This window comes from Arachis stenosperma, chromosome 3, assembly GCF_014773155.1.
Source record: "Arachis stenosperma cultivar V10309 chromosome 3, arast.V10309.gnm1.PFL2, whole genome shotgun sequence".
Lineage (NCBI taxonomy): Eukaryota > Viridiplantae > Streptophyta > Magnoliopsida > Fabales > Fabaceae > Arachis > Arachis stenosperma.
Genome location: NC_080379.1, coordinates 165,883,702 through 165,911,256, shown reverse-complemented (window position 1 = coordinate 165,911,256; position 27,555 = coordinate 165,883,702). Strand labels below are relative to the sequence as shown.

The window sequence follows — 27,555 nt, the reverse complement described above, 5'->3', positions numbered from 1 at the left end:
ATAATTCCTTCAACAAATTGAAATACTTACATGGTTTAACGATAAGAGAAAGTTGTTTTTGAGCTCACTACTACGTCACCAACAAATATTATTAATTTAAATTTATATTTAATTAATAATAATTTATATTTATATTTATTATAATATATATATAAATTAATAAAATTTATTTATTAAAAATAATTTAATATTTATACTGATGACTAAATATTAACCAAAATTGATAAAAATTATTTACTCTTAAGAGTTTTTATATTTTTTTATTCTATTATTCATTCTATTTAAAAAAAATAGTACAATAATAATTTAATATAGTCAAATACGACTTACAAAGAAACATGTTAATTAAATTATGAGTACAATTTTGAAATAACAAATTTATATTACAAAATGAAATAATTATCCATAAATTATTTTCTAATGCTAATGGGGAAGGTCAACATTTAACCCATTCCGAAGTCCAAACTCTCTTTTTAAATTCTGCAGCCCATAGTTTCAATCAAAAGAAACCGCCGGTGTGAACGGATGGTGCTGTGCATGCATATATATATTAAAATTTAAAACTGGGACGAAGCGACGAAGTCGAATAATTAACACCCAACATAGCCCAGGCACAATGTTTCGCCGTTGGAAAAACCGGAAAACAGTAAAGCTTTTGTCGTTTAGCATAATTTATATTTTAATTATTTATTTAATTTCTTATTTATAAATTTTATACCATCCAAAAATTGTTCCTGAATTCATTACAATAAATAATAGAATTGAAGAGAGTCAGAAATTGTAATTAACGTTGATGATACTCCAATTGCAATAACAAATTATTAATTATGAGTTGGTTGTTTTATTATATTTTTACTAGTGTTTTTGCCCATAATAACATTACAGAAATATTAATATTTTAAAATTATATTGATTTTATCCTGATATTATAGATTATGGCAAAAAATTTATAAAATCAAACTATTTTTATAAAAAAATCGTAGGGGATGAAAATTTCTATCGGCTAAAAAAATCAGGTTTTCGTAAATAAAAGTTTAATCTTTTACTAATAATTAATCTTAATATTTATTATCTAAAAATTAAAAGAATTTAATATGTATATTTTTATATTTGATTAGGTATTAAGTTTATTACACACAAAAAATTATGTTTGTTATTTAAAAATAATATTATATATATATATAATTAAATATTAATATAAAAAAATTATATTAATAGTTATAAAATTAATTTAAATTTATTTTTTTTAAATTGAATATTAATTCTAATTATTCATCACAACATTAGTATTCTTTTTAAATTATATATAATAAAAATTTGAAAGAAAAGAGGTACAAATATAAATAAAAAAGATAAACGATAAAAATTTAAAACTAAATATAAAAGCTAAGAAAGTATGAATATAATAATAATATATTTTTTTATGTGAATAATATTACAGAATTATTTTTAATTATATTTAATTATAAATTTAATATGTTTTTTATAATTTTATAAATTTATTTGAATTATATTATTTTATTAATTTTATTTTTTGTAGAATAAAAAGGTAGAGAGATAGAGAATGAGGGAGAAAGATAAAAAAGAATGCATTATAACATATTTTGTTTTGTCAAATTAGTAATATAAAATATAAATTATAAGTAATTGATAATGATATATAAAAGAAATAGGGTGGGCGAAGAAATGAGAGATAGGAAGAGAGAACTCTTTAATTTAAAAAAAAAATTGATTTTAATTGCAATAAGAAAGTGATATATGATATATTTCGATTATAAAATTAGTAAGTAATTAATCATTAATAATGATATATAACACAGATAAAGTGGATGAGTGAATGAGAAAGAGGAAGAGAGAACTTTTTAATTTAAAAATAATTAATTACAACAAAAAAATGACATATAACATATTTTTATTATAAAATTAATAAAATATAATAGATAATAAATTAAAATGAAAACTTGATCGATTCAAATAACATTTTTAATTGAAATTAGAAATTAATTTTTAATTTTACTCAATAAAATTATTCAAATAGGAATTGAAACGTTTAGTGCATGGCTTTTTTTAAACACAACAAACAAAATATACTTCCATACAAACATTAATTTGGCTTAAACATAAGAGATGACATAGTAAATTATGAATGCCTATTCATTTTAATTATTTAGTGGGCGCTAATCTCATAATTGACTAGAGGTATAATTAATTTGGTTTGGTTTGATTTTAGACTAAAAATCAATTAAACTGACCTATTCGATTCTTTCACTATATTAGTTTGTTGTTTGTAGGATAATTAAATCGATCTAATAATAGTTTGGTTTGGTCAATTTTTTTTAGTTTTTCAAATACTAATAGCCAGAATTTTAATCACTATAAAATAAAATTTAAAACAGTCAATAAACTAAAATAATAAAAATACATCACATTTAAATTCAATATAATTTTAACTGATCCTAATAATTAAACATAAAAACAAAGACAATTAAAAATGTATAATAAACAATAAAACAAATACACACTTTAAAATTAAATAAAAACTAAACCAAATCAAACCGGAGTTGCATCTACATTAGTTGAATCAACCTTCCTCTTCTTTGATTTAGGATGGGGCGGGGGTTTGATAAGCACACCGTTATCTGTTGAAGAACATACCACAAACTATTTTCACCTCCAACTTCAGGCGTTACGGGTGTTTACGGGTATCGGACACCCAATTATCCGTCCGAATCCGAATCGAACCAATTAAGTTGGTTCAAAAATTAATTAGTAATCAGGTACAATCGGAACCGGATCGACAACACTTTCTGTTAATTGGTTCGGGTAATGGTTTTAAGAATGCGGAATTCAAACTAACCTGTAGACCCAAACTTTTTATTAATTAAATTAAAAAAATTTATAAATTTAAAATAAATATAATTTTATTGATTATTTACGGTAATAACTTAAGTATTTAGCTATAATTGTAGATTATTATGGATATTTTATTATTATTAGCATATTAATGACTTGTTTATTGATTTTACATATTTATTAATTATTATATTTATATAATTTTTAAAATAAAATTTTTATTTTTTTAATTGTTTTTTTTATAAATTTCTGTTTTATTGGGTATCCAATTACCAAACCGAATCAATCCATTCTTAATCAGTTTCGTTTGGTTCGGGCACATACATAAAAAAATGTAAATTCGAATCAATTACAATTCAATTAGTTCGGTTCTAATTTCACCCCAAATTCGAACCAACTCAACCCGTAAACATTCCTATCAGGCTTAGGTCATTGGCCTATTCATTGCTTGTTGGCTATATATATATAAACATAACAATAAACAACAAAATACAACAATTTTATTAAAAAAAAAATTATTCAAACTCATCAACCTAATCAAGAACAAACCAGCAACAACAATTAGAGACATTAATTTTTTTCAAAAATTTTATTCAAGTAAGTTGATCATCAACCTAATCAAGAACATACCAGCAACAATGCAACAATTAGCGACAATCATTTTATTCAAACTCATCAATGTAGGTGTAAAGTCAAATGAATCAAAAGTATACCATCATTCAAAACTCATATTTTTTCCAACCGACCAGCAACAACAATAAAATTATAGCCATAATGAGGTTGAAGATTCTATTATTAACTTATAACATTAAAAAAAAAAACTATTTTTTCCAACAGACCAGTAACAACAACAAAATTATAATCATAATGAGGTTGAAGATTCTACCATTATCAACTTATAACATTAAAAAAATTTGTTTTTTTCAACAGCAACAACAATTTTTTTGCAAAAAATTGTGAATATACTAAGTTATTAATCTCAGAAGAAGACATTTTTTGAATTGCAGGAGAGGGTTCGGATTGAGGCTGTTGCTCGGTGACACGGAGAAGAACTGCTCCGTTTAGGGTTTACTGCGACGGCGCGAACTGAACAACGGCACTCGCTAGCTCTCGGCTACGCCTGCGATGGAGATGACTATTACAGTTGCGACGACGTCCTTGATGATGGACGACTTGCAACTGGAGAACGGCGGCATGACGCTCTCTGGTTCTCTCAGGCTCTCCTTCTCTTAGGCATGGAGGAGGAAGATGGATGTGAGTTGTGCTGCATGAAAGGGAGTTAGGGATTTGGATATTTTATTACTAAATTAAAGGATAAACTGGTAAAAAGAAGCATTACTGAACACCTTTTTCAGTTTGGTTCAATTTTTACTAAATCAATAAAAAACCGAACCGAACCAATCGATTTAGTTAAAAAAAATTAAAAAAAGAAAATTTTTTTCATTCAATTTATTTAATTTTCAGTTCAATTTTGTGATAAATTTTGGTCCAATTCTACAAGTTACAGTGTTTTGGTAGTATTTCAGTATGAAAGTTCAACAGCTCTACGGTGGTTTGATTTTTGGACAAAAAAGCCGTTTTTGTATGAAGAGAAAAAAAAATGAAAGAAAGAAAACACTTATTTATCAGGTTCAGGTCATCATAATTGGTACGGCAGGGTAGCTAATTAGCTCTAAGCTTTTGTCGTAACCAAAATTCCAACGTGCGCTAATAGTCTGCCAATTGTTGTAATACTTTTGATGAGTCTCATCGAAACAAAATATAGTTTTTAAAAAAATGAAAGGAAAAGGGTAATTGTGACAGAATATGCAATCATATAATACAATTTTAGTATGACAAAATATGCATCGTTCTATTCATTATCACTGTTCCCATCCAAGAATAATAGTTTGAATGACTTTGAGCAATTTTAATTGGATAACATTTAGGTATACTTTTTATATTTAGAGTAATTAAATTTATTTAAAATTAAAATTAAAATTTATATTTGATATAATATTTAAAATGAGATCAATATTAATAAAAAAAGATGGTATTATTTAAAAAAAGACTAATTAAATACTGCTACTCGAATAACCTCTTAAATTAAATAATTAAAAATATTATAAAAGCATTTCAAATACTTTGTTTTAATTCAATTTTATTTTGAGTATTACAAAATATCATATAAATATTTGTTGGACCATATATATCATAAAAATTAATTTGAGAATTAATGTAAAATTTGTTGTTTTAATATTTGATCTCAACTCAATTTAAATTTTATATCATTTTCAATTATTTCATTTAATAGGTTACATGATACAAGTAATAATATTAATTGGTCTTTTTTTAGACAGATACGATATCTTTTTATTAATACTGATCTCATTTTAATATTATATCGAATATAAGTTTTAGTTTTAAATAATTTAGTTATTGTAAATGTAAAAAATCATACTAAAAAATATTCGGTAAGGCTATAGAAAAAAAAAATAATCGATTTAAATAGTCCAAATTTATTTTATTTAGCATTTATTTATTACAAAGTACATTAAATAAGATAAAAAATAATAAGTTTTACAGTTTTTTATTAATATTTTTTAGTTATCAAAATATTTTTAAAAAATATTTCATTAGAATTTATTTAGAGTTTAATTTCATTTGACATTAAAATATTGGAGTGACAAATTTTACTTTGTGTCCCAAATTAATTTTTATGAGATATAATTTCAAAAAAATCAAAACAAAATTAAACTAAAACAAAGTGTTGAAGATGCTCTTATAAGTTATAACGAAACAATATGTCAAGAGCAAAAGATAAACATGTTTTAAGAATACATGAATATTAAAATAGTACAGATATTAAAAAAACAGGTTTAAGGGTAAATAAAATTTGTTATTTTTTTTTCAATATTTTTAGTTATGAGTTCAATTATTTTAATTTAATAATTTAATAATATATTTTTAATTTATTTTTTAAAATACTAATAACTAACTGCTCCTTTTCTAACATTTTTCACATAATAATTTAACAAATATTAAGAAACTTCTACAAAAAGTAATATTAATTTAACAAATCTCACAATCAACAAAAAAAAATGTTGGAGTTTTCTTAGCCCTTGCTAATGTCACCGAACCAAGACATAGCTGATAGATGTCAACATATACATTTTTTTTTCCAAACCAAATAATTTCTGCTGATTATTTTTCACTTCTTTTTTATTTTTTTGAAAAATAAAAAAAAATAAAGCTTGTTGTCTAAGTAGAGCTAGCAATTCAATTTCTGAGAAGGTCCGTTGGTAGTGAAGCTAAGGAAACCTTCCAAATCTTGATCTCGCCATCAAGTGATCCACTGAAGACCGAAACGATATCATTTTGGGAATCTTCGTCTTCATGACGCACTTGTACTGATGCTGCTAACGACTTCACTGGTTTCCGGTGACCGTCAAGAACCGCTAGGCAGCAGAACTGCCCATCAAAACCCCGCTTCCAAATCCTGACCGTCCGATCAGCTGACCCACTCAGCAACAAATCAGAGACGTTAATCAAGCACAGTATAGCCTTCTGGTGTCCCCTGAGGGCCCCACTAACCACCATGTGATTGGCGCTATCCTCTCTCTCCCACACCAATATGGAACGATCGCACGCACCCGAAAACAGAACCGAACCATCGTCGTTTAAGGCAAGCGCATTAACCGCTGAACGGTGCTTCTCCAACGTCGCCACCAGCGCGTGACGCTTCTCCCCGTTGGCTCTTGCCCACACCCTTATTCTCCTGTCTGCGGATCCAGTATAGACGGTTCCATCTTTGGACACTGCGACCGCGTTGACCGCGTCCTCGTGAGCCTTCACTGACTCCAAACAACGTAGGTCCGAGACTCGCCACACCTTGAGGGTTTTATCCCATGAAACGGAGTATATAAAATCGTTAAATTTTGAGACGGCGAGTCCGGTAACGGCGTCTGCGTGCTCAATCCATAACCGCTTCTGGTGGCGGCGCACCGTGACGTAGTTCTTGGGGAAGAGGAAACGGCGTAGACGGTCGTTGGTGGTTGGAAGAGCAGTTAACATGCGGTGTTTATTAGAGTTCCATACGCGGATCTTGCAGTCTTGGTGGGTGGTGAAGACCATTCCATTGCAGAAGGTGATGGCCTTGGTGGAACCTGAAGACGGATATTCTGAGTTTAGGGTTTGGAGGGTGGCGCACGTGTTAAGATCGTAGACGTTGATTTGGTGTGCGGTGGCAGCGTAGAGGAGGTGGCCGTGGAGAGCGAGGGAGGTGACGGGGCGAGAGTGTTCCCGTTGAGGTTGCAGTGTGAAGGTGGTTTGACAATGGTGGGAGACTGAGAAGTTAAGGTTTTGAGGTGTGAGTTTCTGAAGAGAAGGAAGGGATGGGAGGGTCTGTATGGAGAGGTCACTGAGTAGGGTGGGGGTGGTGCTGCTACTGCTTTCTTGAGAGGTTGTGGAAGAACTGAGAGCTTCGGATCCGGAGGAATAATACCTGCTGCTACTTGTGTCTATGGGGATGGTGGATTGCTGCGTAGCGGTGGCCGTGGAGCATGTTTTTAGCCACGATTGAATCCGCATGCTGCTCATGCTGTAAGCTTTTAATGGATAAGGTATAGTGGTGAGAACAAATACAGCTGATGATGATTATAATTCAATGGAAATAACTAAGCTATGGTTTGGAGAATGGGACGATCATGGAGGTGCAAAGAGGTTACGATGGGTCCTAGGTTCTAATAGGACAGTCAAGGGTATCCTCTTTAATTATTTATTTATTTTATGCATAGAAATAGGGAGCATTTAACTACTCTGATCTGCTGCCGGAGCTACATCACAAAAAGACATATTTTCAGGGTTGGGAGAACCAATAACAATTTTTCCACTTAATTTTTTACAACTAAGATACATATACGCTCAAGTCTAAACTCTAAATTCGCTTATCAAAATTAATTTATTATAATTAAAATATAAGATAGGTATTAAAATTAGTGTTTATTTATTCTGTATTTTAAGAAGATATATTAAGATTATAAATTAAAATTTTTTTATTAAAAATACAAAAATATAAAATTTTAATATATTTATTAAATAAAAAATTTAAAATTTTTTATTAATAATAAACTTATTATATGTCCTTAAATAAAAACACATATTAACCAAACCCTTAAAAATAACTTAAACTGCATATATATTTTTTCTTGGTTAGGTAAGTGGTGAGTTTACTTTCGTTGTATTCAACACTGTTTTATCCGCATAAACCTAAATTAATTTTACTATATATTAAGCGTATTATTCAATTCATACTTAAGCAGCCCAGCAAATATAATAAAAATTAATCAAGATAAGAGTTTGACATGATGCTTAATAAATTATGAATTATATATTTTAAAACGGGAATGCTAATAAGTAATTAAAGAATTATATATAATATAAAAATATCACAAAAGAATCTTATTTTTTGATAAGCGTGTGAATAATATAAATTTTATTATCACTCGTCTTTTTGTAAACACTTAGTGACATTAATTTTTTTTAAATTAATTTTAATTTCTCTCAAATTGAATTCTTTAACATTTTTTAATCATATTTTTATCTATTAAAATATAATTTTTTTTCAGAAAATTAATATCCAAAAATTTCATCACATTCAACTCAGAAAAACATTCATATTTTTCAAATTCTATTTCAACCATAATCTCATAATTAAGAAAGAAGAATGAAAAAACAAAGAAAAAAAAATCTCAGAACCTCATAATGAGAGCATCACATAGCATTATTTTTTATTTATAGAGGTATGTTATCTATTTACGTGTTTTGATTAATTGGCATAAAAGTATTTTAACACTATCCCTGTTTTCGATGATTTGTTCCACACAATGCACACACTGATTTTATTTTATTTTATATTATTTTATTTAACTTTTTTATTTACGGAAACAATTTAGTGACATTTAAATTCATATTTTAGAGATTAATAATGTTAAGTGTAACAATGGAAAAATAGACATTGGATTCATATTGGTTAAAAATTATGCATTTAGTTCATTATTTTATTTGGAGTGGATCTTTTATCTTCGTGAGTATGATCGATCATGCTATTTGGTGAAGTACTGGCAATTAGATTTGGGCATAATTGTGATCGTGACTTGTTTAAGAAGACCTTTGTATTGGACAAGTGATTTCATTTTGTAATTCTTAGGACTGACGCTCATTGTGGTAAGAATTGAACCAGTAATCGAATCGATTAAATTATTAGTTTATTAATTTATTAGTTCAATCCATGAATTTTTAGTTAAATTGATAAAATTTGTCTTATATAAATAAAAATATAAAATAATAAAAAATTTAAAATTAAAATTTAAAATATATATCTTAACTAATATTTTAAAAATAATTAAATTTTAATAATTTATAATCAACAAATTATAATTTGTTATTATTAAATAAATATATAAATTTTAGTATTTTTTTATAATAAATATTTTTTAATTTTAGTTTCATATTAAAATATTTTTATATTTATTATATTGTTATATACTATGTCTATTTATTAAAAAATAATATTAATAAATATCATATAATTATAAAAAATATTTATATTATAATTAATTTAAATATAAGTGAATATAAAACTAAAATAATATCTAAAAAAATTATTGTGCAATTTTACTATATAATTAATAATTAGCATATGAAGCTAATGAGTTATAACTCAAATGGCATAGTCTCCCTATACTCACTTAGAGGTTGCAGGTTCGAGTGTTCTTATCTTTAGTAAAAAAAAAAAGCATATGAAATAACAAAGAATAATATAACTTAGTGGTAAGGGAAGCATTCAGTACAAGGAGGACTTAAGTTCAAATCACATTTTCATCAATTTTAAAATTTTCTCTTAAGCGATTCGGTTGGGCCAAATTTTCACCGATTTTTATCGATTTTCACTAATTCTTTACTTTAAACGGTCTTTGGACTGGACCAGACCAGTTAGAGATTTGATTCATCAGTTTTTTTATCGAACCGATCGATCTGGTCTGCTTTTTACAACTATGGTTATGCTAGTTATATTAAGTAAAGATGTTATTGTAGTTATGCTAGTAAAAAATTTTGGGATGTTATATTTAAGTTAAATAGTTTAGTTAAGTTGTGCTGCTCTTGATCAGGTATTCAAAAAACAAGCATTAAGAATTGTTCATATCAAGAGCTAAAAAGATACACATATGCGTAATACTCTCCAGAAAGAGCACGGCTAAAAAATTCTGGTGGACCAAAAAAGTACAGTAAATGGTTAGGGGTAAATTAGCAAAAATGTCAATTTTGAGTAGCTATTACGTAATTAATAAACTCAATAAGCTAAATTAACTCGGAGTTGTGTGCATTAATTATGAAGCATTCACAGTCGCATATAAAGAGGTCTAATTTATCAAAAAATTACAGTTGCATATCAAAGAGAGAATGTGTTAGGAAGAAAATAAGGTGTAAGAGAAAGACATGTAAAGAAACTCCCACAGAAATGAGATGGAGACCGATACACGAGTTGGACATGCATCAACTAATAAATTTGATGAAAATCCTTCAGAGAAAAAGTAAATTAATAGTTTTTCAGTTATAATACAAAATTTTATTGCTCTAACATGCCTCTTTTTAATAGTATACTAGTATCAAATTTTTTTAATTTAGACATCTATATTAAAATAATTAATTAGTGATTTTAATATACATTTTTTAGATATAATGTTGAGCATAGTTGCTAAAGATAGAAATTATAATTAATTTTTTTATTTAATTATAGAAGTATGATATCATTTTTTTTAATTTGTAGATTTATCTTTAACTTTTTTTTATAAACATCTACTTTTTCATTAAAACACTATTGCAGTTATTTATGTTAAGCATGATAATTGACCTTATACATTTAGATGTATTATTTTATTTTTTAATTATTCACTTTATAAATTAAGAACTTTAAAACTGATGTGAATATGGATGGATTAATATGTAAAATATCATGTCTATTCTACCTCATATGCATAGTTTAATATTTTCTTTTTTAGCTGCTTTGGGTTTAACATATAAGTTGTATGATAGTTTGTTTAGTGGTACTGCAAATGAATAAAGATTTTATTACTGCTAATACTGCTTATTTTAAATAGGAGTTCGAATAGCTAATATTTTTTATTTTGATTCGGATGTTATGCCTAACACATGATGTTATTTTTGTGGTCATATGGATTTTAACTATTTAAAATTGCAAATGTTATTATTCATTTTTTATTTTACTTTTGCACCTAAAAGTTTTGGAGAAAATTTCAAATTAAAATTATATATACATTTGAGCATACTAGATTTACTTGATTTTTGCATTAGGTACCATTTTTATTATCTCCTACTCAACTTCCAATTTATTTATGTAACAGTCCAGACCACCCGCTAGCACGATATTGTCCGCTTTGGCACACAAGGCCTCACGGTTTTGCCTTTGACGATAGGGATGATAGCCTAAGCCCCCCACACTCACTCGTCAAAACGCGTCATGCTAGGGAGAGGTATCCACACCCTTATAAGGCATGCTTCGTTCCCCTCTCCAACCGATGTGGGCCTTACAATCCACCCCCCTAAGGGAGCCCAGCGCCCTCGCTGGCACATCGATTCGGGACCGGCTCTGATACCATCTGTAACAGCTCATACCACCCGCTAGCACGATATTGTCCGCTTTGGCACACAAGGCCTCACGGTTTTGCCTTTGACGATAGGGATGATAGCCTAAACCCCCCACACTCACTCGTCAAAACGCGTCATGCTAGGGAGAGGTATCCACACCCTTATAAGGCATGCTTCGTTCCCCTCTCCAACCGATGTGGGCCTTACATTTTAAATAGAAATTGCAATCAAAATTTCAAAAAGAGATGTATTGAGGGGAAGACAGTTGATACAAAAATAAAAGGATAAATAAGACAATAATTGAAATTGAATAAAAAAGATACATTGAAATTGAAATAGAAACAAAAATGATAGATTGAAATTGAGTACAAAGAGAATCACTTTACTTCTACCTAATTTTTTGACGCAACAAGAGAGGGACTCCTCAACCTAACTTGTTAACGCCATAGTTTGGGAATTGAATCAAAGAGACTCCTCAACCTTCTACCCAATTTCCCGATGCAACAAAAGAGGGACTCCTCAACCTCAATTGTCCACACCATGGTTTCATCACGAAATCAAAAAAGGTTTAAAACCTCTAAATCATTCTATGCTACGACTACAATAGTTAAGGAGGTATTTATAACCTCTTATTAGGTTAAAACAAAGAAAAACCCTAAAGCCCATAAATATAAGGCCCAATCTAGTAATTAAATAAACAAAATCAAAATACATTAAATTAAAATATTCTAAAAATGTAAACTAATATCTTTTAAATAACACTTGAACTCTTCATATCTACTCGAACATTTAAAGCATGTATCATTCTCTTCCTCTTCAAAAAAGATTCGTTCTCGAATTTTGTAAGTGAAAAAATAGTATATGAAAAGTACAATAATTACATGAAAGATATTTTTTTTTCTTTTTTGTATATATTTCTTTTTTTTCCTCCTTTTTTTTGCACTATATGATTTTTTTATTTTTTTAAACAATAAAATCAACAATGATGACAAAACAATAATAAAACACAAACAAAAAACAAGAACACAAGAGCTTAAAGAAAGACATGACAGACGCTGGATTCTTTTTTTTTATGATAAAAGAAGAACAAATATAGATTAATAAGAATTAATCTAATACCTGAGTTCTGATACCAAATGATACGAAAATAAAAGGATAAACAAGACAAGAATTGAAATTGAAATAGAAATAAAAATGATAGATTGAAATTTAGTACAAATAGAATCACTCTACTTCTACCCAATTTCTTGACGCAATAAGAAATGGACTCCTCAACCTAACTTGTCAACGCCATAGTTTGGGAATTGAATCGAAGGGACTCTTCAACCTTATACCCAATTTCCCGATGTAACAAGAAAGGGACTCCTCAACCTCAATTGTCCACATGATGGTTTCATCACAAAACCAAAAAGGGGTTTTGAAACCTCTAAAAATTCTATGCTACAAGCCTACAACTATAATAGCTAAGGAGGTATTTATAACCTCTTATTAGGTTAAAACAAAGAAAAACCCTAAAACCCATAAACATAAGGCCCAATCTAATAATTAAATAAACAAAATCAAAATACATTATATTAAAATATTCTAAAAATGTAAATTAATAAATTTTAAATAACACTTGAACTCTTCATATTTCGAATATTTGAAGCACGTATCAAAAGTGTATATGAAGAAGATATGTAAGAAAATGTCCATGGGAATGAGATTATCCCCGACACACCTATTGGAAAGGCAACAGAAGATAATGTTAATAAAGGATCTTTAGAAAAAAGGTAAGTTAGTTGCATTTAGCCTTAATACGAAATATTGATGTTTAGAGTAGATGCATGACTTTTTACTTCTGATTCGTTCCAACTTTTCGAGTGTTATGTGTAATCAACAAATGATGTTATCTATATAATCTTATGAATGTTACTCTTCTTTATTTACTTTAGTCTGCGCTAAAATTCTTTTGGAAATACTGTTGGGTTTTTTCTCTCCTTTGTGAGGCCCAAGCCCAACATTTTGAGGGTGTCTCTTGCACCCATTGTGCCACAACCCTAATCAGTTTTTGAGTGTCATTGAGAGTGATAGAGAGTAGCCACAAAAGAGAGAAAGAAAGGGAAAAACAGAATTTTCGTTTTTGTCCAAAGCAGCAAATTTCAAATGGCAGTTTCTCAGTTGTTCACCGTTGGATCGGCTTGAAATTTAAACTGCGTGTTCCTATCATCTTGTTCTTCATTCTGATCGGTGGAGATGTTGATTGGAGGTTTACAGTAGGAGAAATTGGTTTCGCAAGAGAGAAATTAGGTTTCCCATTTTTACACAGAGCAGCAATCTTGGAACGGCAGTTTCTCATTCTTTCACCGTTGGATCGACGTGAAATTTGAACTGTAGATTCTTCACATTTTGGTCTTCATTCTGAACGGTGGAGATTTTAATTGGAGGTCTGCAGAGGGAGAAATTGGCTTCGACATCTGCTCTGTTTTTTTGGGTATATTTCATCTTCTTGCCTATTATTTGTGAGCTTTGATGCATTGATGTTTTGGCTGGTTATATGCACGTTTTTGTGCTTTGTTTGAGACTCTCTTGTACCTCATTTGATTATAGTGGAGCTATTTCATTGGTCTGGACGACCCGTGATTTTTACCTCTCACATTGAGGGGGTTTTCCACGTTAAAATCTCGGTGTGTTCTTGTTATTGCTTTACTTACTATATTTGCTTGTTATAGTTGCTGCCATATTGCGTTGTGAGTGCTTCCATATTGTTCTTGCGTTGGACATTTGTGTCGTTTCCGCTGTTAGGCTCTTTCATACTGGTATCAGAGCTTGTTGGTATTTTTCTGGGCTTGTGATTTTATGAACAATGGAAGCTAATACTAATACTAGTAGGATGATCACTCTTAATGGTCTTAATTATGATTTGTGGAAGTCAAAGATGGAAGATTTGCTTTATGTCAAAAATTTTCATCAACCAGTTTTTGGTACAGAGAAGCCTAATGATAAGTCTGATGATGATTGGACTTTGTTGCATAGACAAGTCTGTGGATATATTAGGCAGTGGGTTGACGATAATGTGTTGAACCATATTATTGGAGAGACACATGCTCGAACCCTTTGGATTATGCTTGAACAGTTGTATGCTCGAAAAACTGGGAATAACAAGATGTTTTTGATCAAGCAGTTGTTGGCTTTGAAGTATACAGATGGGACATCAATGACAGATCACTTGAACAATTTCCAAGGAATTATGAATCAGTTATCTTCCATGGGTATCAAGTTTGATGAAGAGGTTCAAGGATTGTTACTTCTTGGCTCCTTACCAGACTCGTGGGAAATTCTCAGAATGTCATTGTCCAATTCTGCTCCTGATGGTGTAATCTCTATGGATCTTGCCAAGAGCAGTGTTTTGAATGAAGAGATGAGAAGAAAGTCACAAGGTACATCGACTACACATTCAGATGTTCTTGTTTCTGAGTCTAGGGGGAGAAGCAAAAGTCGAGGTCCTAAAGGTAGAGATCAAAGCAGAAGCAAGTCTCGAGGAAAGTATAAGAATATTGAGTGTCATCATTGCGGTCAAAAGGGACATGTGAAGAGATTTTGTTGGCAGCTAAAGAAGGAGAAAGCCAAGGCAAGTAAAGAAAAGAGCACAAATAAAGATGATGGTAACAAGGAAGACAAGGTTAATGTAACTCATGATGATTTTCTTGTTGTTGAGGAGTTTGAATCTGTTAACCTTGTTGATAATAGCACTAGTTGGGTGATTGATAGCGGTGCTTCTATTCATGTTACATCTAGGAGGGATTTGTTTACGTCCTATACTCCTGGTGATTTTGGTGATGTGAAAATGGCTCATCAAGGTGTTGCAAAATGTGCTGGTGTTGGACAAGTTTGTTTAGAAACCTCCAACGGTACCAAGTTGACTTTGAAGCGTGTGAAGCATGTTCCAGATATTCGGTTGAACTTACTTTCTGTTGGTAAGTTGTGTGATGAAGACTTGAATAGCTCATTTTCTCGTGATAGCTGGAAGCTCACCAAGGGTTCCATGGTTGTTGCTAGAGGTACAAGACACTCTACTCTTTATTTAACTCAAGCAAAGATTATGAAAGATGTTGTTAATGCTGCTGAGTTTGTTGATGAAACTGATTTATGGCATAAGAGATTATGTCATATGAGTGAGAAAGGCATGAATATGTTATCCAAGAGGAATCTTTTATCTGGTTGTAAGGTTGCTTTGCAAAAGTGCAATCATTGTTTTGCTGGAAAACAAAACAGGGTCTCTTTTAAGAGCCATCCACCTTCAAGGAAGCCGGAGATACTTGACTTGGTGCATTCTGATGTATGTGGGCCGATGAAGACAAGAACACTTGGAGGGTCTATCTATTTTGTAACCTTTATTGATGATCATTCTAGAAAATTATGGGTTTACACTTTGAAGACCAAAGATCAAGTTTTGAATGTGTTCAAGCAATTTCAAGCTTCTGTTGAAAGAGAAACTGGGAAGAAGTTGAAATGCATTCGTACTGACAATGGTGGTGAGTACTCAGGTCCATTTGATGCTTATTGTAAAGAGCATGGTATAAGACATCAGAAGACTCCTCCAAAGACTCCTCAGTTGAATGGCTTAGCTGAAAGGATGAACAGAACACTGGTTGAAAGAGTTAGGTGCTTGTTGTCACAATCTGGATTGGCAAAATCCTTTTGGGGTGAAGCTTTGAGCACTGTTGTTCATGTCTTGAACCGGACACCATGTGTTCCCTTGCAATTTGAAGTGCCAGAGAAGGTATGGTCAGGTAAAGATGTTTCTTATGATCATTTAAGAGTCTTTGGATGTAAAGCTTTTGTTCATATTCCCAAAGATGAGAGATCTAAGCTTGATGTAAAGACTAGGCAGTGTATTTTTATTGGCTATGGCATGGATGAGTTTGGTTACAGGTTTTATGATCCTGTTAACAAGAAGGTGATTCGGAGTAGAGATGTTGTCTTTGTTGAAGACCAAACATTGAAGGATGTTGATCATGCGGAGAAGCCAATGGTTCAGCCTAGTGATGATTTTTCTGACTTGGATATTACTCCCTCTATGCCTATGGTAGAAGATGGTAGAATTGAAGCTCAAAATAATGAGCATGATACAAGTGCAGGTGAAGATGGAACAGTTGATCCGATACTTGATGAAGTTGGTGATGATGATCAAGATGAAGAACCAGCTTTAGAAATTCCTGCAAATGCACTTAGAAGGTCTACAAGAGAGAGAAAGCCTTCGTCAAGGTATTCTCCACATGAGTTTGTTTTGTTGACTGATGGGGGAGAACCTGAATGCTTTGGAGAGGCTGTTGAAGATGAAAGTAAAGCTCAATGGCTTGAAGCTATGCAAGAAGAAATGAAGTCCTTGCTTGAGAATGATACCTATGAGTTGGTGAAGCTACCGAAGGGTATGCGAGTTTTGAAGAACAAATGGGTATTCAGAATCAAGAATGAAGAACGCAATTCTAAGCCTCGGTATAAGGCTAGATTGGTTGTTAGAGGTTTTAGCCAGAGAAAAGGTGTTGATTATGAGGAGATCCTTTCTCCTGTTGTGAGGATGTCATCCATTCGTGCTGTGCTTGGATTAGCAGCATCTCTTGATTTGGAGATTGAGCAAATGGATGTGAATACCGCTTTTCTTCATGGTGATTTAGATAAGGAGATCTACATGGAGCAACCGGAGGGCTTTGTTGTTAAAGGAAAGGAAGATTTTGTGTGCAAGCTTAAGAAGAGTCTTTATGGGTTGAAGCAAGCTCCAAGACAGTGGTACAAGAAGTTTGAATCTGTTATGGAGAAGCATGGTTACCGTAAGACAACTTCAGATCATTGTGTATTTGTGCAAAAATTTTCTGATGATGATTTTATCATTCTTTTGCTTTATGTGGATGATATTTTGATTGTGGGCAAGAATGCTTTGAGGATTAATGAGTTGAAGAAACAGTTGAGCAAGTTCTTTGCTATGAAGGACTTGGGTCCTGCCAAACAAATTTTGGGCATGACTATTACTCGTTATAGAGATTCCAAGAAACTTTATTTGTCACAGGAGAAGTACATAAAGAAAGTGCTTCAAAGGTTTGGCATGAATGATGCCAAATGTGTTGCTAGTTCTTTTGCTCCTCATTTTAAGTTGAGTACCAAGCAGTGTCCAACCACTGATGAGGAGAAACAAGCAATGGATGAAATTCCTTATGCCTCAGCTGTTGGAAGCTTGATGTATGCTATGGTGTGTACTAGACCAGACATTGCTCATGCGGTTGGTACTGTGAGTCGTTTTCTCTCTAATCCAGGTAAAGAACATTGGAATGCTGTTAAATGGATTATGAGATATCTCAAAGGTACAACTAACTTGAGTTTGAGTTTTGGTGGTGAGAAACCTTTGCTAGTTGGCTTTACTGATGCAGACATGGCAGGAGATATTGATTCTCGAAAGTCTACTTCAGGTTATTTAGTCAAGTTTGCAGGGGGAGCTATTTCATGGCAGTCAAGGCTACAGAAGTGTGTTGCACTTTCTACCACAGAGGCAGAGTTTATTGCAGCAACTGAAGCATGTAAAGAGTTGTTGTGGATGAAGAAGTTTCTTGCAGCACTTGGTTTTAAGCAAGACCGTTATGTCTTGTTGTGTGATAGCCAAAGTGCTATTCATCTTGCCAAGAATTCTACTTTTCATCCAAGATCTAAACATATCGATGTTAGGTATCATTGGATACGGGATGTGTTAGATTCCAAGTTGTTGGAACTTGAGAAAGTTCACACTGATGACAATGGTGCTGATATGATGACAAAAGCATTGTCAAGAGAAAAGTTTGAAACATGTTGTTTGATCGCCGAAATGGCGAGGGCCTCCACCTAGTCGAGAAGGGGGAGATTTGTTGGGTTTTTTCTCTCCTTTGTGAGGCCCAAGCCCAACATTTTGAGGGTGTCTCTTGCACCCATTGTGCCACAACCCTAATCAGTTTTTGAGTGTCATTGAGAGTGATAGAGAGTAGCCACAAAAGAGAGAAAGAAAGGGAAAAACAGAATTTTCCCTTTCTTTCTCTCTTTTGTGGCTACTCTCTATCACTCTCAATGACACTCAAAAACTGATTAGGGTTGTGGCACAATGGGTGCAAGAGACACCCTCAAAATGTTGGGCTTGGGCCTCACAAAGAAGAGAAAAAACCCAACAAATACATGTTTCCTACTAAAATAAAGTATAAAAGACTTGTACGAGAACTTGCAACATGCACTAAATTAAAACAATTTAAGTGCTAATTAAAATGACTCAAATGATTCTTTAGATTTGGATTCCCACACAATCCTTTTCATGCATATGCTGAGTTGATCGAAATGACGGTAATCTAACTGCTTTTGTGATAACTTCCTTAGGATATGCCATATGCCCCATTTATTGGGTGTGTTTGGCAAGGTGGCCTCTAACGCAAAATGCATTTGAAGGTATTAGTATGTTATGATACAAGCGGAATTTTTTCCATGCACTTCATCTAAGTATGGAAAAGTTATTAGAATGTACTAGTATCTTCATTGCGGAATAATGCACATCCAAGAAGTATAGACATCCTATACTGGTTGACACTTACGAAATACCCAAACGATATGTCGTACCTTAACAATGAAAATATAAAAACATGTAACATAGGTGTAAAATCCAAATGTCTTAACTGAAAAAAATCTAATTAAGTCGAACAAAAAAAAAATAACTTGATACCTATTAGTCTTGTAAGTAGTGTCAAACGTCACAACATCATTGAAATATTTTCATGCATCTCTACACCGAACATCGGTCCAAAAAAGATTTTTGAGACTATGATTTTCGTCCACATCTATTTCAAGAAAAAATTTTGGGTTTAGCTCCTTCATCTGTGAGAAGTGCTTAAGTAACTCTTTTGGATCTGTCTCACTTGAAAACATGTAAGCAATGATTAATGTAATTCTAACATTCTTTGCTGTAAAAGTGAGGTTGGCAGGGCCATTGACGGCATTCGCTAGTTCCTAGTATGTCTTATTTAGTCTAATGCCAATTTGGTCGTTTTGCTATTTCAGGTCCTTCACATGCATACTTAGTTGACAATTTGCTGAGAACACGCCAGATAGCTTCGGATTAAGCAGGTGTGTGTGGGATAACTCTACTCGAAAAATCTTCCACTGTCATGTCATTTTGTCTAATGCTACATAAAAACAGGCTTTGTAGTTTGTTGAGGACATTATTTGCCTTCTCCTGTGTCTCTTTACACGGAATGTGCGGTATTCATCTTTATCACAATGCAAAACCTGATTAACAAGTACCTTCTGACCATTTTTAGTCTTCCAGTCGATGGTTCTTATATTGACAACAAAACTAATTCTTGCCGCATATTGGTAATAATATGCGTGCACGTCTTCTAATGTGTCGAAACACATCCCCTCCTCAAACACTAGTTGCTCGTCACCAATATCTTGGTTTATGACTTGGAAAAAAAAAAGAAAAAAACAACAATCCAAACTCAACCTGATAGTTATCTATGCAATAAGGGCTAGTTTCAATGTCAAATATAATAACTAAAACACACTACTGTAATTTTGGATATTAATTTCATGTCATTATAGATGTTATTTATGTTAAAATGGATGTTAATTTTATGTGATTATGGATGTTAATTTGTAAGAATTTGTGGATGACATAAAGCATGAACTTTATAAATGTTATGTATTAAATAAAGTGTTAAAATTGGTAGTACACTACTTAATATAGTATAATTGTAACCGCACATAAAAACACAAAAAAATTAAATCGGTTTATTACCGTACCTCATTAGAATTAATATGATTTTTCATATTCTTAAAAATTGGTTGATTGAAAATAACCTTATCGAGTGAATCTATTTGTTGTTCAAATTATTCAACTCCTTCTGATATAAACACCGTATTAAAATTGAATTCAAATGCCATATTATTTAAAATGATAACTACGACTTATTGTGAATTTATTTACCCTATCCTAATTGTGCTTCCAATTGCCCTAAAGTTCATGATTTTTAGGTACTTAAATACTTAATATTGACATTTCTGATTGTGTTTCAATTACATTAAAGTGATTTTTGCCTCTGAACCTATGCAACATTTACCTTTCTTCTGCTCCTGCAATGATAATGAAATGAAACAAAGGAATTAGTTGCTATATGAAACTTTTGTCTTATACAAACCAATTACAATTAAAGTCACTTAAGGAATATTATTAGTATAATTCTTTATTCTTTATTATTATTAGTCTTTATTACATTCTTAAATATGAAATTCAAATCGTAAAAGGGAACAATAAGTGGTGATTCGAAGGATGCCTTAATAGTTAGAAATATGATATTATAATTAATATGTGAAACCCCTTAAGAGTGTGATAAGTGGAAGAAAGCGAGCTAAAAATTAAAATGTTATTAAGTTTAGGTTTAATTATTCTGCAAGTCCTTATAGTTTTATCGAATTTTTAATTAGGTCCCTATATTTTTTTCTTTTTAATTGAGTCCCTATACATTATATTTTTTTAATTTAGTCCTTATTAATGTTAAACGTAAAAAAAATATTAGTGAATTGTGAAATTACTTTTATACTCTTAGGGACCCAATTAAAATATATATATATACCTAATTGAAAATTCGATAAAATTATAAATATTCAATTAAAGATATTTCTATAATTCCTATTCAATGATTCTTTAAACTCTTCGGATTATTGAAGCAAACTAATGAAAATTTTTAAAATTGCATGATACCAAATTTTTTAGAAAAAGCTTGATTGCCCTTGCATTCATAATAGACCATATATACCACTGCGGAAAATAAAATGACCCCAACCATCAAAGAGAAAAAAGAGGGGTGGGAGAGATCCAGAATGAGTGCAGTAATTCTGAATTGCTGACCAACAAAACACCACATAAGAGCCAACATTCCAAATACTTAAAAGACTCATAAATCATAATCATAAATCTTGGGACTTTCATTTGAAAAAGAAATGCAGTAAACTGTTGGGACATGAGACAGGTCAATCAATTCAAGAGAATTCTCACCATTTCACTTATTAGTAACCAAAGTAACATGGCTTGGGCCATTTTTGGTCAATAGATTCAACAACTGAAAACATAAACAAACACAAATTAATGTTTAGGGACCTAGTTGAAAAAAAAAAATAATAAGAACCTAATTGAAAATTCAATAAAATTATAGAAATCTATCGAATAATTAAACTTAAGTTTATATAAATGAAGTTAATTTTAAAAAATTTTAATTAGTCATGGCTGAAAAATTTTAATTTATCTTAAAATATAATTTAATTTAACAATTAATTAAGCATGATTAAATCCAACTAATAATGGAGTATCACCGGCCAAGAATTTCTCTTGTACTGTACAGTATAGATATACTTGGTAGACACAGTTTTGGGGTGTAGAATACGCATTCTTTAATCATCGTTGCCAATGTCCATCACTCCATTGTCCAAGTTGAGATTATTTTAACACTTCTCACACATGCAGTCATGCAGATACAATTGAGAAACGAGAGGAGTGAGACTTGGCACAGCGCAATTCCATTTATTTAATAATTAACAATAAATATATAGTAGGCCAAAAAGGCGAATTTTGTGGTTGTCTTATTATTGTTCTTGGTTTCTCCAGCGATGCTAGCTTTATCCATCAATTGAAGCTCGCTCTTTGGTCTCTGCCAGTTTTTGTGATACTAGCAACCAATGGGAAATCGCCTTTTGAGAAATAATGGTGCGAATTTGATGCATCATGCATGACATGGATAAATTGACTAGCAGGATATAAAAACTCAAAATAGTGAACCTTTTTTGGTCCCCTCTCCGTCGATAATTGCATATTAAATCAAAAGGAGGCTTTTTTAATTTAAGGTAGATATTTTAACGAAGATTTTATAATTTTTTTATATTAAAAGAAATTTAATTCTTAAACGATGAATTATAAAAATATTATTTTTATTTAAAATATAATAAATAAATGAAAATTCAGGTGTAGTCGATTTTATGTGAAATTGATAGCCGAGAGTCGTTAGACAAAAATTTAGTTAAATCAGTCAAATCATCTAACGACTCTCAGTTATCAATTTCACATAAAATCAATTGCATCTGAGTTTTCACTAACAAAATATATAAATTAAATTTTATTACAAAATATTTTTATAAAAAAATATTTTTTACATCTTCATTTCAATAATTCTCTTAGTTTAATGTTCAAATTAAAGACAACTCTAAAGACAAGTTACGTTATCTCTATGTTGCATTATTGAGTCCCTATAAACTATAAAGTGTTATTACTTTTTTAACACATCATACCTTTAGAATTGGAACCATTTATATTTGTCTCCAAATTCCAATTATTCCGTCCCATTATAGCTATACAATTTATCATGTCTGCTTTTTTCATCACTTATTATAGTTGTAATTTGGAAAGATTGAGCTTTTAATTTCTTTATTCAAATAAATTTTACAAGTATTGTTGGCATCATTAATTGGGGGGATATTTTGTTGATGTTTGTTTCAATACGAAGATAAATTTAAAATAATATTATATGTACAAATATTTTTTTAATTGAATTTAATTAAGTTGATGTAAGCTCAATAAAAAAATACAGATACAAGTACTATTTCATTTTTTTTACGTTTTATGCAGTATATAAATTTTCGTTGTAGAACAAAAATTAAAATTTATCGATATAACATAAAATTTTTTAAAATATAATATATAAAATTTTGCACATAACACAAATTTATCGATATAGCATATAAATTTTTATATATAACACACATTTTTGTACATAACACAAATTATTGCTACAAATATATTTTATTAGTTAGGGAGTCAATGTTCTGGGTATGTAGTCCTCTAAAAATTTATGTGCACAACAAAATTTATGTATATATTATGCATATTTCATTGGTATAGTATAGCACACAAACTTTTTGCACATAACATACAAGTTTTGTTATGCTCCAAAAATTTGTGTGATGCACTAGCGGTGTTCATGGACCGGGCTAGATTTAAGTAGACCCGAACATGTCTCTAAAAGGTCACCGGATCTATTTTGACATGACTCGAAAGTGATCCAAAATAAATCGGATTAAATCGGATCAATCCTATGTGAAATTAGAATATACAAATTTGTAAATTTTATATATTAAAGTAATAAAATTTTACTTTTAAAAATTAAATCTAACAAATATTATATCATATTTATATTAAAATAAATTATTTTTAAAACAAAAACAATACCGAATAATATAAAAAATATTAAAGTATAATATGATATTACTAATTTCACTCTAAAATATATATATTTTTATTATAAAAAGCAATTTCGGACTAGGTCGAGTAGCCCAAAGCATAACCTAAACTAACCTTAAAAATAACACTAGATAGAAATGGCGAATCGAAACCCGGCAAAATATGCCTCGAATTTAGCAAGGTCTTGAATACTCTTATGTTGCACATTAAAATTTTTGTGTTATGTATCAAGATTTTATGTTGTATATTAACATTTATGTGTTATACATATTTTATTAGTTGGGTGTCAATATTTTGAGCATGTAGTCTTTCAAAAAATTTTATATTGTATATTAAAATTTTTGTGTTATGCATCAAAATTTTTATATTCTAGTTATCCTAATATTTATAGGAAAAAAAAAGAGGAAGACAAGAAGAATAATGATAATAATAATAAAAGAGAATAAAAAAATAATTAAACAACAACATAAACAACAATAAAAAAAAGACAACGACAATAGTAATTACGATGACAATAGCAGTGATGACAACTCAAAACCAAATATAAGCTCACACCTTCATAAGTGTACTGGTGAGAAATATATATGGCTCAAGTTGAGCTTGACACTGTTGGGAACATAATTGTAAGAACTGAATCGTTTGATTTGATCGAAAAAATAGTAAATTAAAATTCAATCGGTCCAATTTAGTGCTATGACCATTTAAAAATGAAAATTGGTAAGAATCGATAAAAAAAATTATCTTTTATTGTTTCTTATCATTAATATGATCATTCATATTACTCAATATCAAAATTGCTGAGTGATTATTTTTTTAAACATGTTATGATATTAAGTCTATAAAATAATTTTTAATAAATTTGTCTTTAATTATTAACTTTTAAGTTTTTTAACTGAATCACTTTATTATACATTTTTTTGGTGAAACAAAGTATTATAATTATTTTACCTAATTTTTTAAAAAAAATTTCTAAAAATTAAAAGATATTAGAATATTATAATGGTTTCTTATTCAAATTCATATTGGAGTATTGTCGACAAAGAAATTGAACAAAAACTCACAATACATTTTTATGCGTAAAATATGTCTCATTATTATTTTTCTAAAAATCACCTACACTTTTGATATTATTATTATTATTAGGTCCAAATGTATTGCCTTGCTCCACCCACAAAAGAGCCCAACAACCTTCAAGAATGTAGCCCAATAATTCAGATCAATAAAAGAATCCATTAAATGGCATTTTTTGAAAAATATAATTAAATTTCAACTAAAACATATTATTATCATTAATGCTGTTTGCTGTACCGATACATTTAAAATGTGGACAAATAATAATAAATTATGTGGAATTTATTTTCTACATCAACATTTAATTTTTTCTTTTTTTAAATATATAGTATATCATCATTTTTACTAAAACACTTTTTTAATTAAATAAAAATAAAAAATAAATTTTATTTAATTTTAATGAAAAGACTTAAACATTCTTCCTTTATTTGATTAGACAAAAGTACCCTTTAAATACCCCTATCTTAACAGCTTCTCCCCTGAACCCTAGCTTCTCCACCACCGCCGCAAGGACTGCCGCCGTCCGTCGCTCTCAGACACTACCATCGTCGTCTGGTCGTCCGTGCTTCTTCCTCCTTCAAGAATCGCAGCTTCTTCTTCCTCGACCTCGGCGCATCAGTTCCTGGTATTCATTTGCTCCATCGCGCTCCTGCCGCCGTCCGTCGAGCGCTCAGTCACCATCGTCTTCGTCTGGTCGTCGCATATTCTTCCAACCCACCACTGTCTTTTGAGTTGTGTTCGTCACCTGGCCTCTGTCTCCGTCACGATTCTGCCCCCCTCTTCTCAGACTGCTCATTGGAAAAACCAAGAACAAAATCTTAGACTTCGACGGTCAGTATGTAACCGAAGCCATGCATCATATCCCTCCAACTCCTTCCATGGCTGCTGCAAGAGAAGAATTTGAGAATGTTATGTTTGGTGCTTTGGATAATCTCTTTACTAATACAAAGATTAAGCCTAAGGATATTGGTGTTCTTGTTGTGAATTGCAGTTTGTTTAACCCAACTTCTTCATTTTCTGCAATGATTGTGAACAAGTACAAGCTTAGGGGTAACATTAGAAGCTTCAATTTGGGTGGTATGGGTTGTAGTGCAGGAGTTATAGCCATTGATCTTGCTAAGGACATGCTTCAAGTTCATAGGAACACTTATGCTGTTGTTGTTAGCACTGAGAACATTACTCAGAATTGGTACTTTGGGAACAAGAAATCTATGCTGATCCCAAATTGTTTGTTCCGTGTTGGTGGTTCTGCTGTTTTGTTGTCCAACAAAGGCTCTGTTAAGAGAAGAGCAAAGTACAAGCTTGTTCATGTTGTGAGGACAAATAAGGCTGTTAGAAGATTTTTCCGATCAAGTTTTGAACATTTGAGTTTCCAGGGCATGAGGTTGTGAATTACGCTGAATTTATTGTCTAAATTTCTTTTGTTCTGCTATTTTCTAAAATCATGTTAAAATTTTTCTACAATTTGATTTTCTAGTTTATAATACCCTTTATTAATCTGGGGATAGATATTTGGCTACAGGTAGATAGATGCTTGCTTTCTCACTTGTGAGACAAACATTAAAGGAACTTACATATGTTAAAGAATTTGGTAGCCAAGACTAGTGAAGCTGATTGCTTCCTTGTATTTTTCTGAACATATGCTCAAAATTTGAACTATTTCAAACCATTGATAGTGCTGTTGTTCATAACTGAGGAAATATGTCTCATTTTCAGGACTGGACTCAGAATGGAAATGAATCCTTTCAAGTGCACCTCAGATGGCTGATATGGCTAGAACAATTTCGAGAGATTCTGACAAGCACCAAAAAAAGTGTGTTGCATGTCAGTGGTTTTTCTTCAATTGTAGCAATTGGAATGCAACAGAAACGTTAATCTAGAACCAGGGGGCTTCACTCTTTTTTATTTTGTTTTAGAGCCATAAGTAAATGCAAACTCTTAAGTAAATAAATTCAGGTCCACTTTGATATGATGCACAAAATCTGCTCCTTTTTTTCTTTCCTGGTAATATTTTGATCTATTGACTCTAGAAAAGAGGGGAGAAGTTTAATATGCACAAGTACTCTCAAACATGTTACATACTAAGGATGGGCACTGACTCAAAAAGAGGAACCCAATATTCCGCTTTGTTTTGTAATTTATTCTTTCTTTGTTATTTTCCTGTTGTGCCTTATAGTTTAAACAATTTGATGCTTAATAGGATCAAAATTGTTATGAGCTTTCAGCTGAGTATGAAGGGAAGCATAAGACTGAGAAGTTGGAGGAACTTGGGAATATGCTAACTGGTCTTGATGCTGGGGATTCTATTGTCATTGCCAAATCATTTTCCCACATGCTTAATTTGGCTAACTTGGCAAAAGAAGTTCAAATTGCCTACCGAAAAAGTTCAAATTTGGCCCTTCCGCAAGGCACTTCAATGATTCACCTTCTTCAATCCACACACAAGATAACTTTAGTTAAACAGATTTCTTTTGTTGCTGACAGTTATTAGTTAGTAGTGTGGTCCGTTACTGACATTTGCAGACTTAGAGTTAGTTATTAGTTAGTTAGGAAAATTGTTACTAGTTCATTTTGGGTACAGACTGATACCTTGTTCCTTATTGTTCTCCGAAGATAACGAATCCGAGTTAATATACCTTGATTTCTTAGTATAAGAGATAAGACCTAAAGTAAATGAAATTTACATTCCATCCACCAGTGGGTGTAAAACAAGT

General features: G+C 31.0%; 2 protein-coding genes across 3 annotated transcripts; one reads left to right on the top strand and one right to left on the bottom strand.

Moving 5' to 3' along the window:
- Nucleotides 1-5,891: 5,891 nt before the first annotated feature.
- Nucleotides 5,892-7,585, bottom strand: LOC130969813 (protein JINGUBANG). The gene has a single exon (XM_057895706.1). The coding sequence runs from the start codon at nt 7,429-7,431 to the stop codon at nt 6,112-6,114; it is 1,320 nt and encodes a 439-aa protein (XP_057751689.1). The 5' UTR covers nt 7,432-7,585; the 3' UTR covers nt 5,892-6,111.
- A 17,708-nt stretch (nt 7,586-25,293) lies between these two features.
- On the top strand, nt 25,294-27,453 carry LOC130965829 (3-ketoacyl-CoA synthase 4-like). Of its 2 annotated transcripts, XR_009081237.1 has the most exons (3): nt 25,294-26,225; nt 26,364-26,465; nt 26,558-27,453. XR_009081237.1 is itself a non-coding variant. In XM_057890592.1 (2 exons), exons 1-2 carry the CDS (start codon nt 25,693-25,695, stop codon nt 26,607-26,609), a joined length of 585 nt encoding a protein of 194 aa, XP_057746575.1. In that variant the 5' UTR covers nt 25,295-25,692; the 3' UTR covers nt 26,610-27,453. The 2 variants fall into 2 exon arrangements, 1 of the variants encoding a protein (XP_057746575.1); XM_057890592.1 differs by lacking the exon at nt 26,364-26,465 and having other exon boundaries at nt 25,295-26,225.
- The last annotated feature ends 102 nt before the right edge of the window (nt 27,454-27,555 follow it).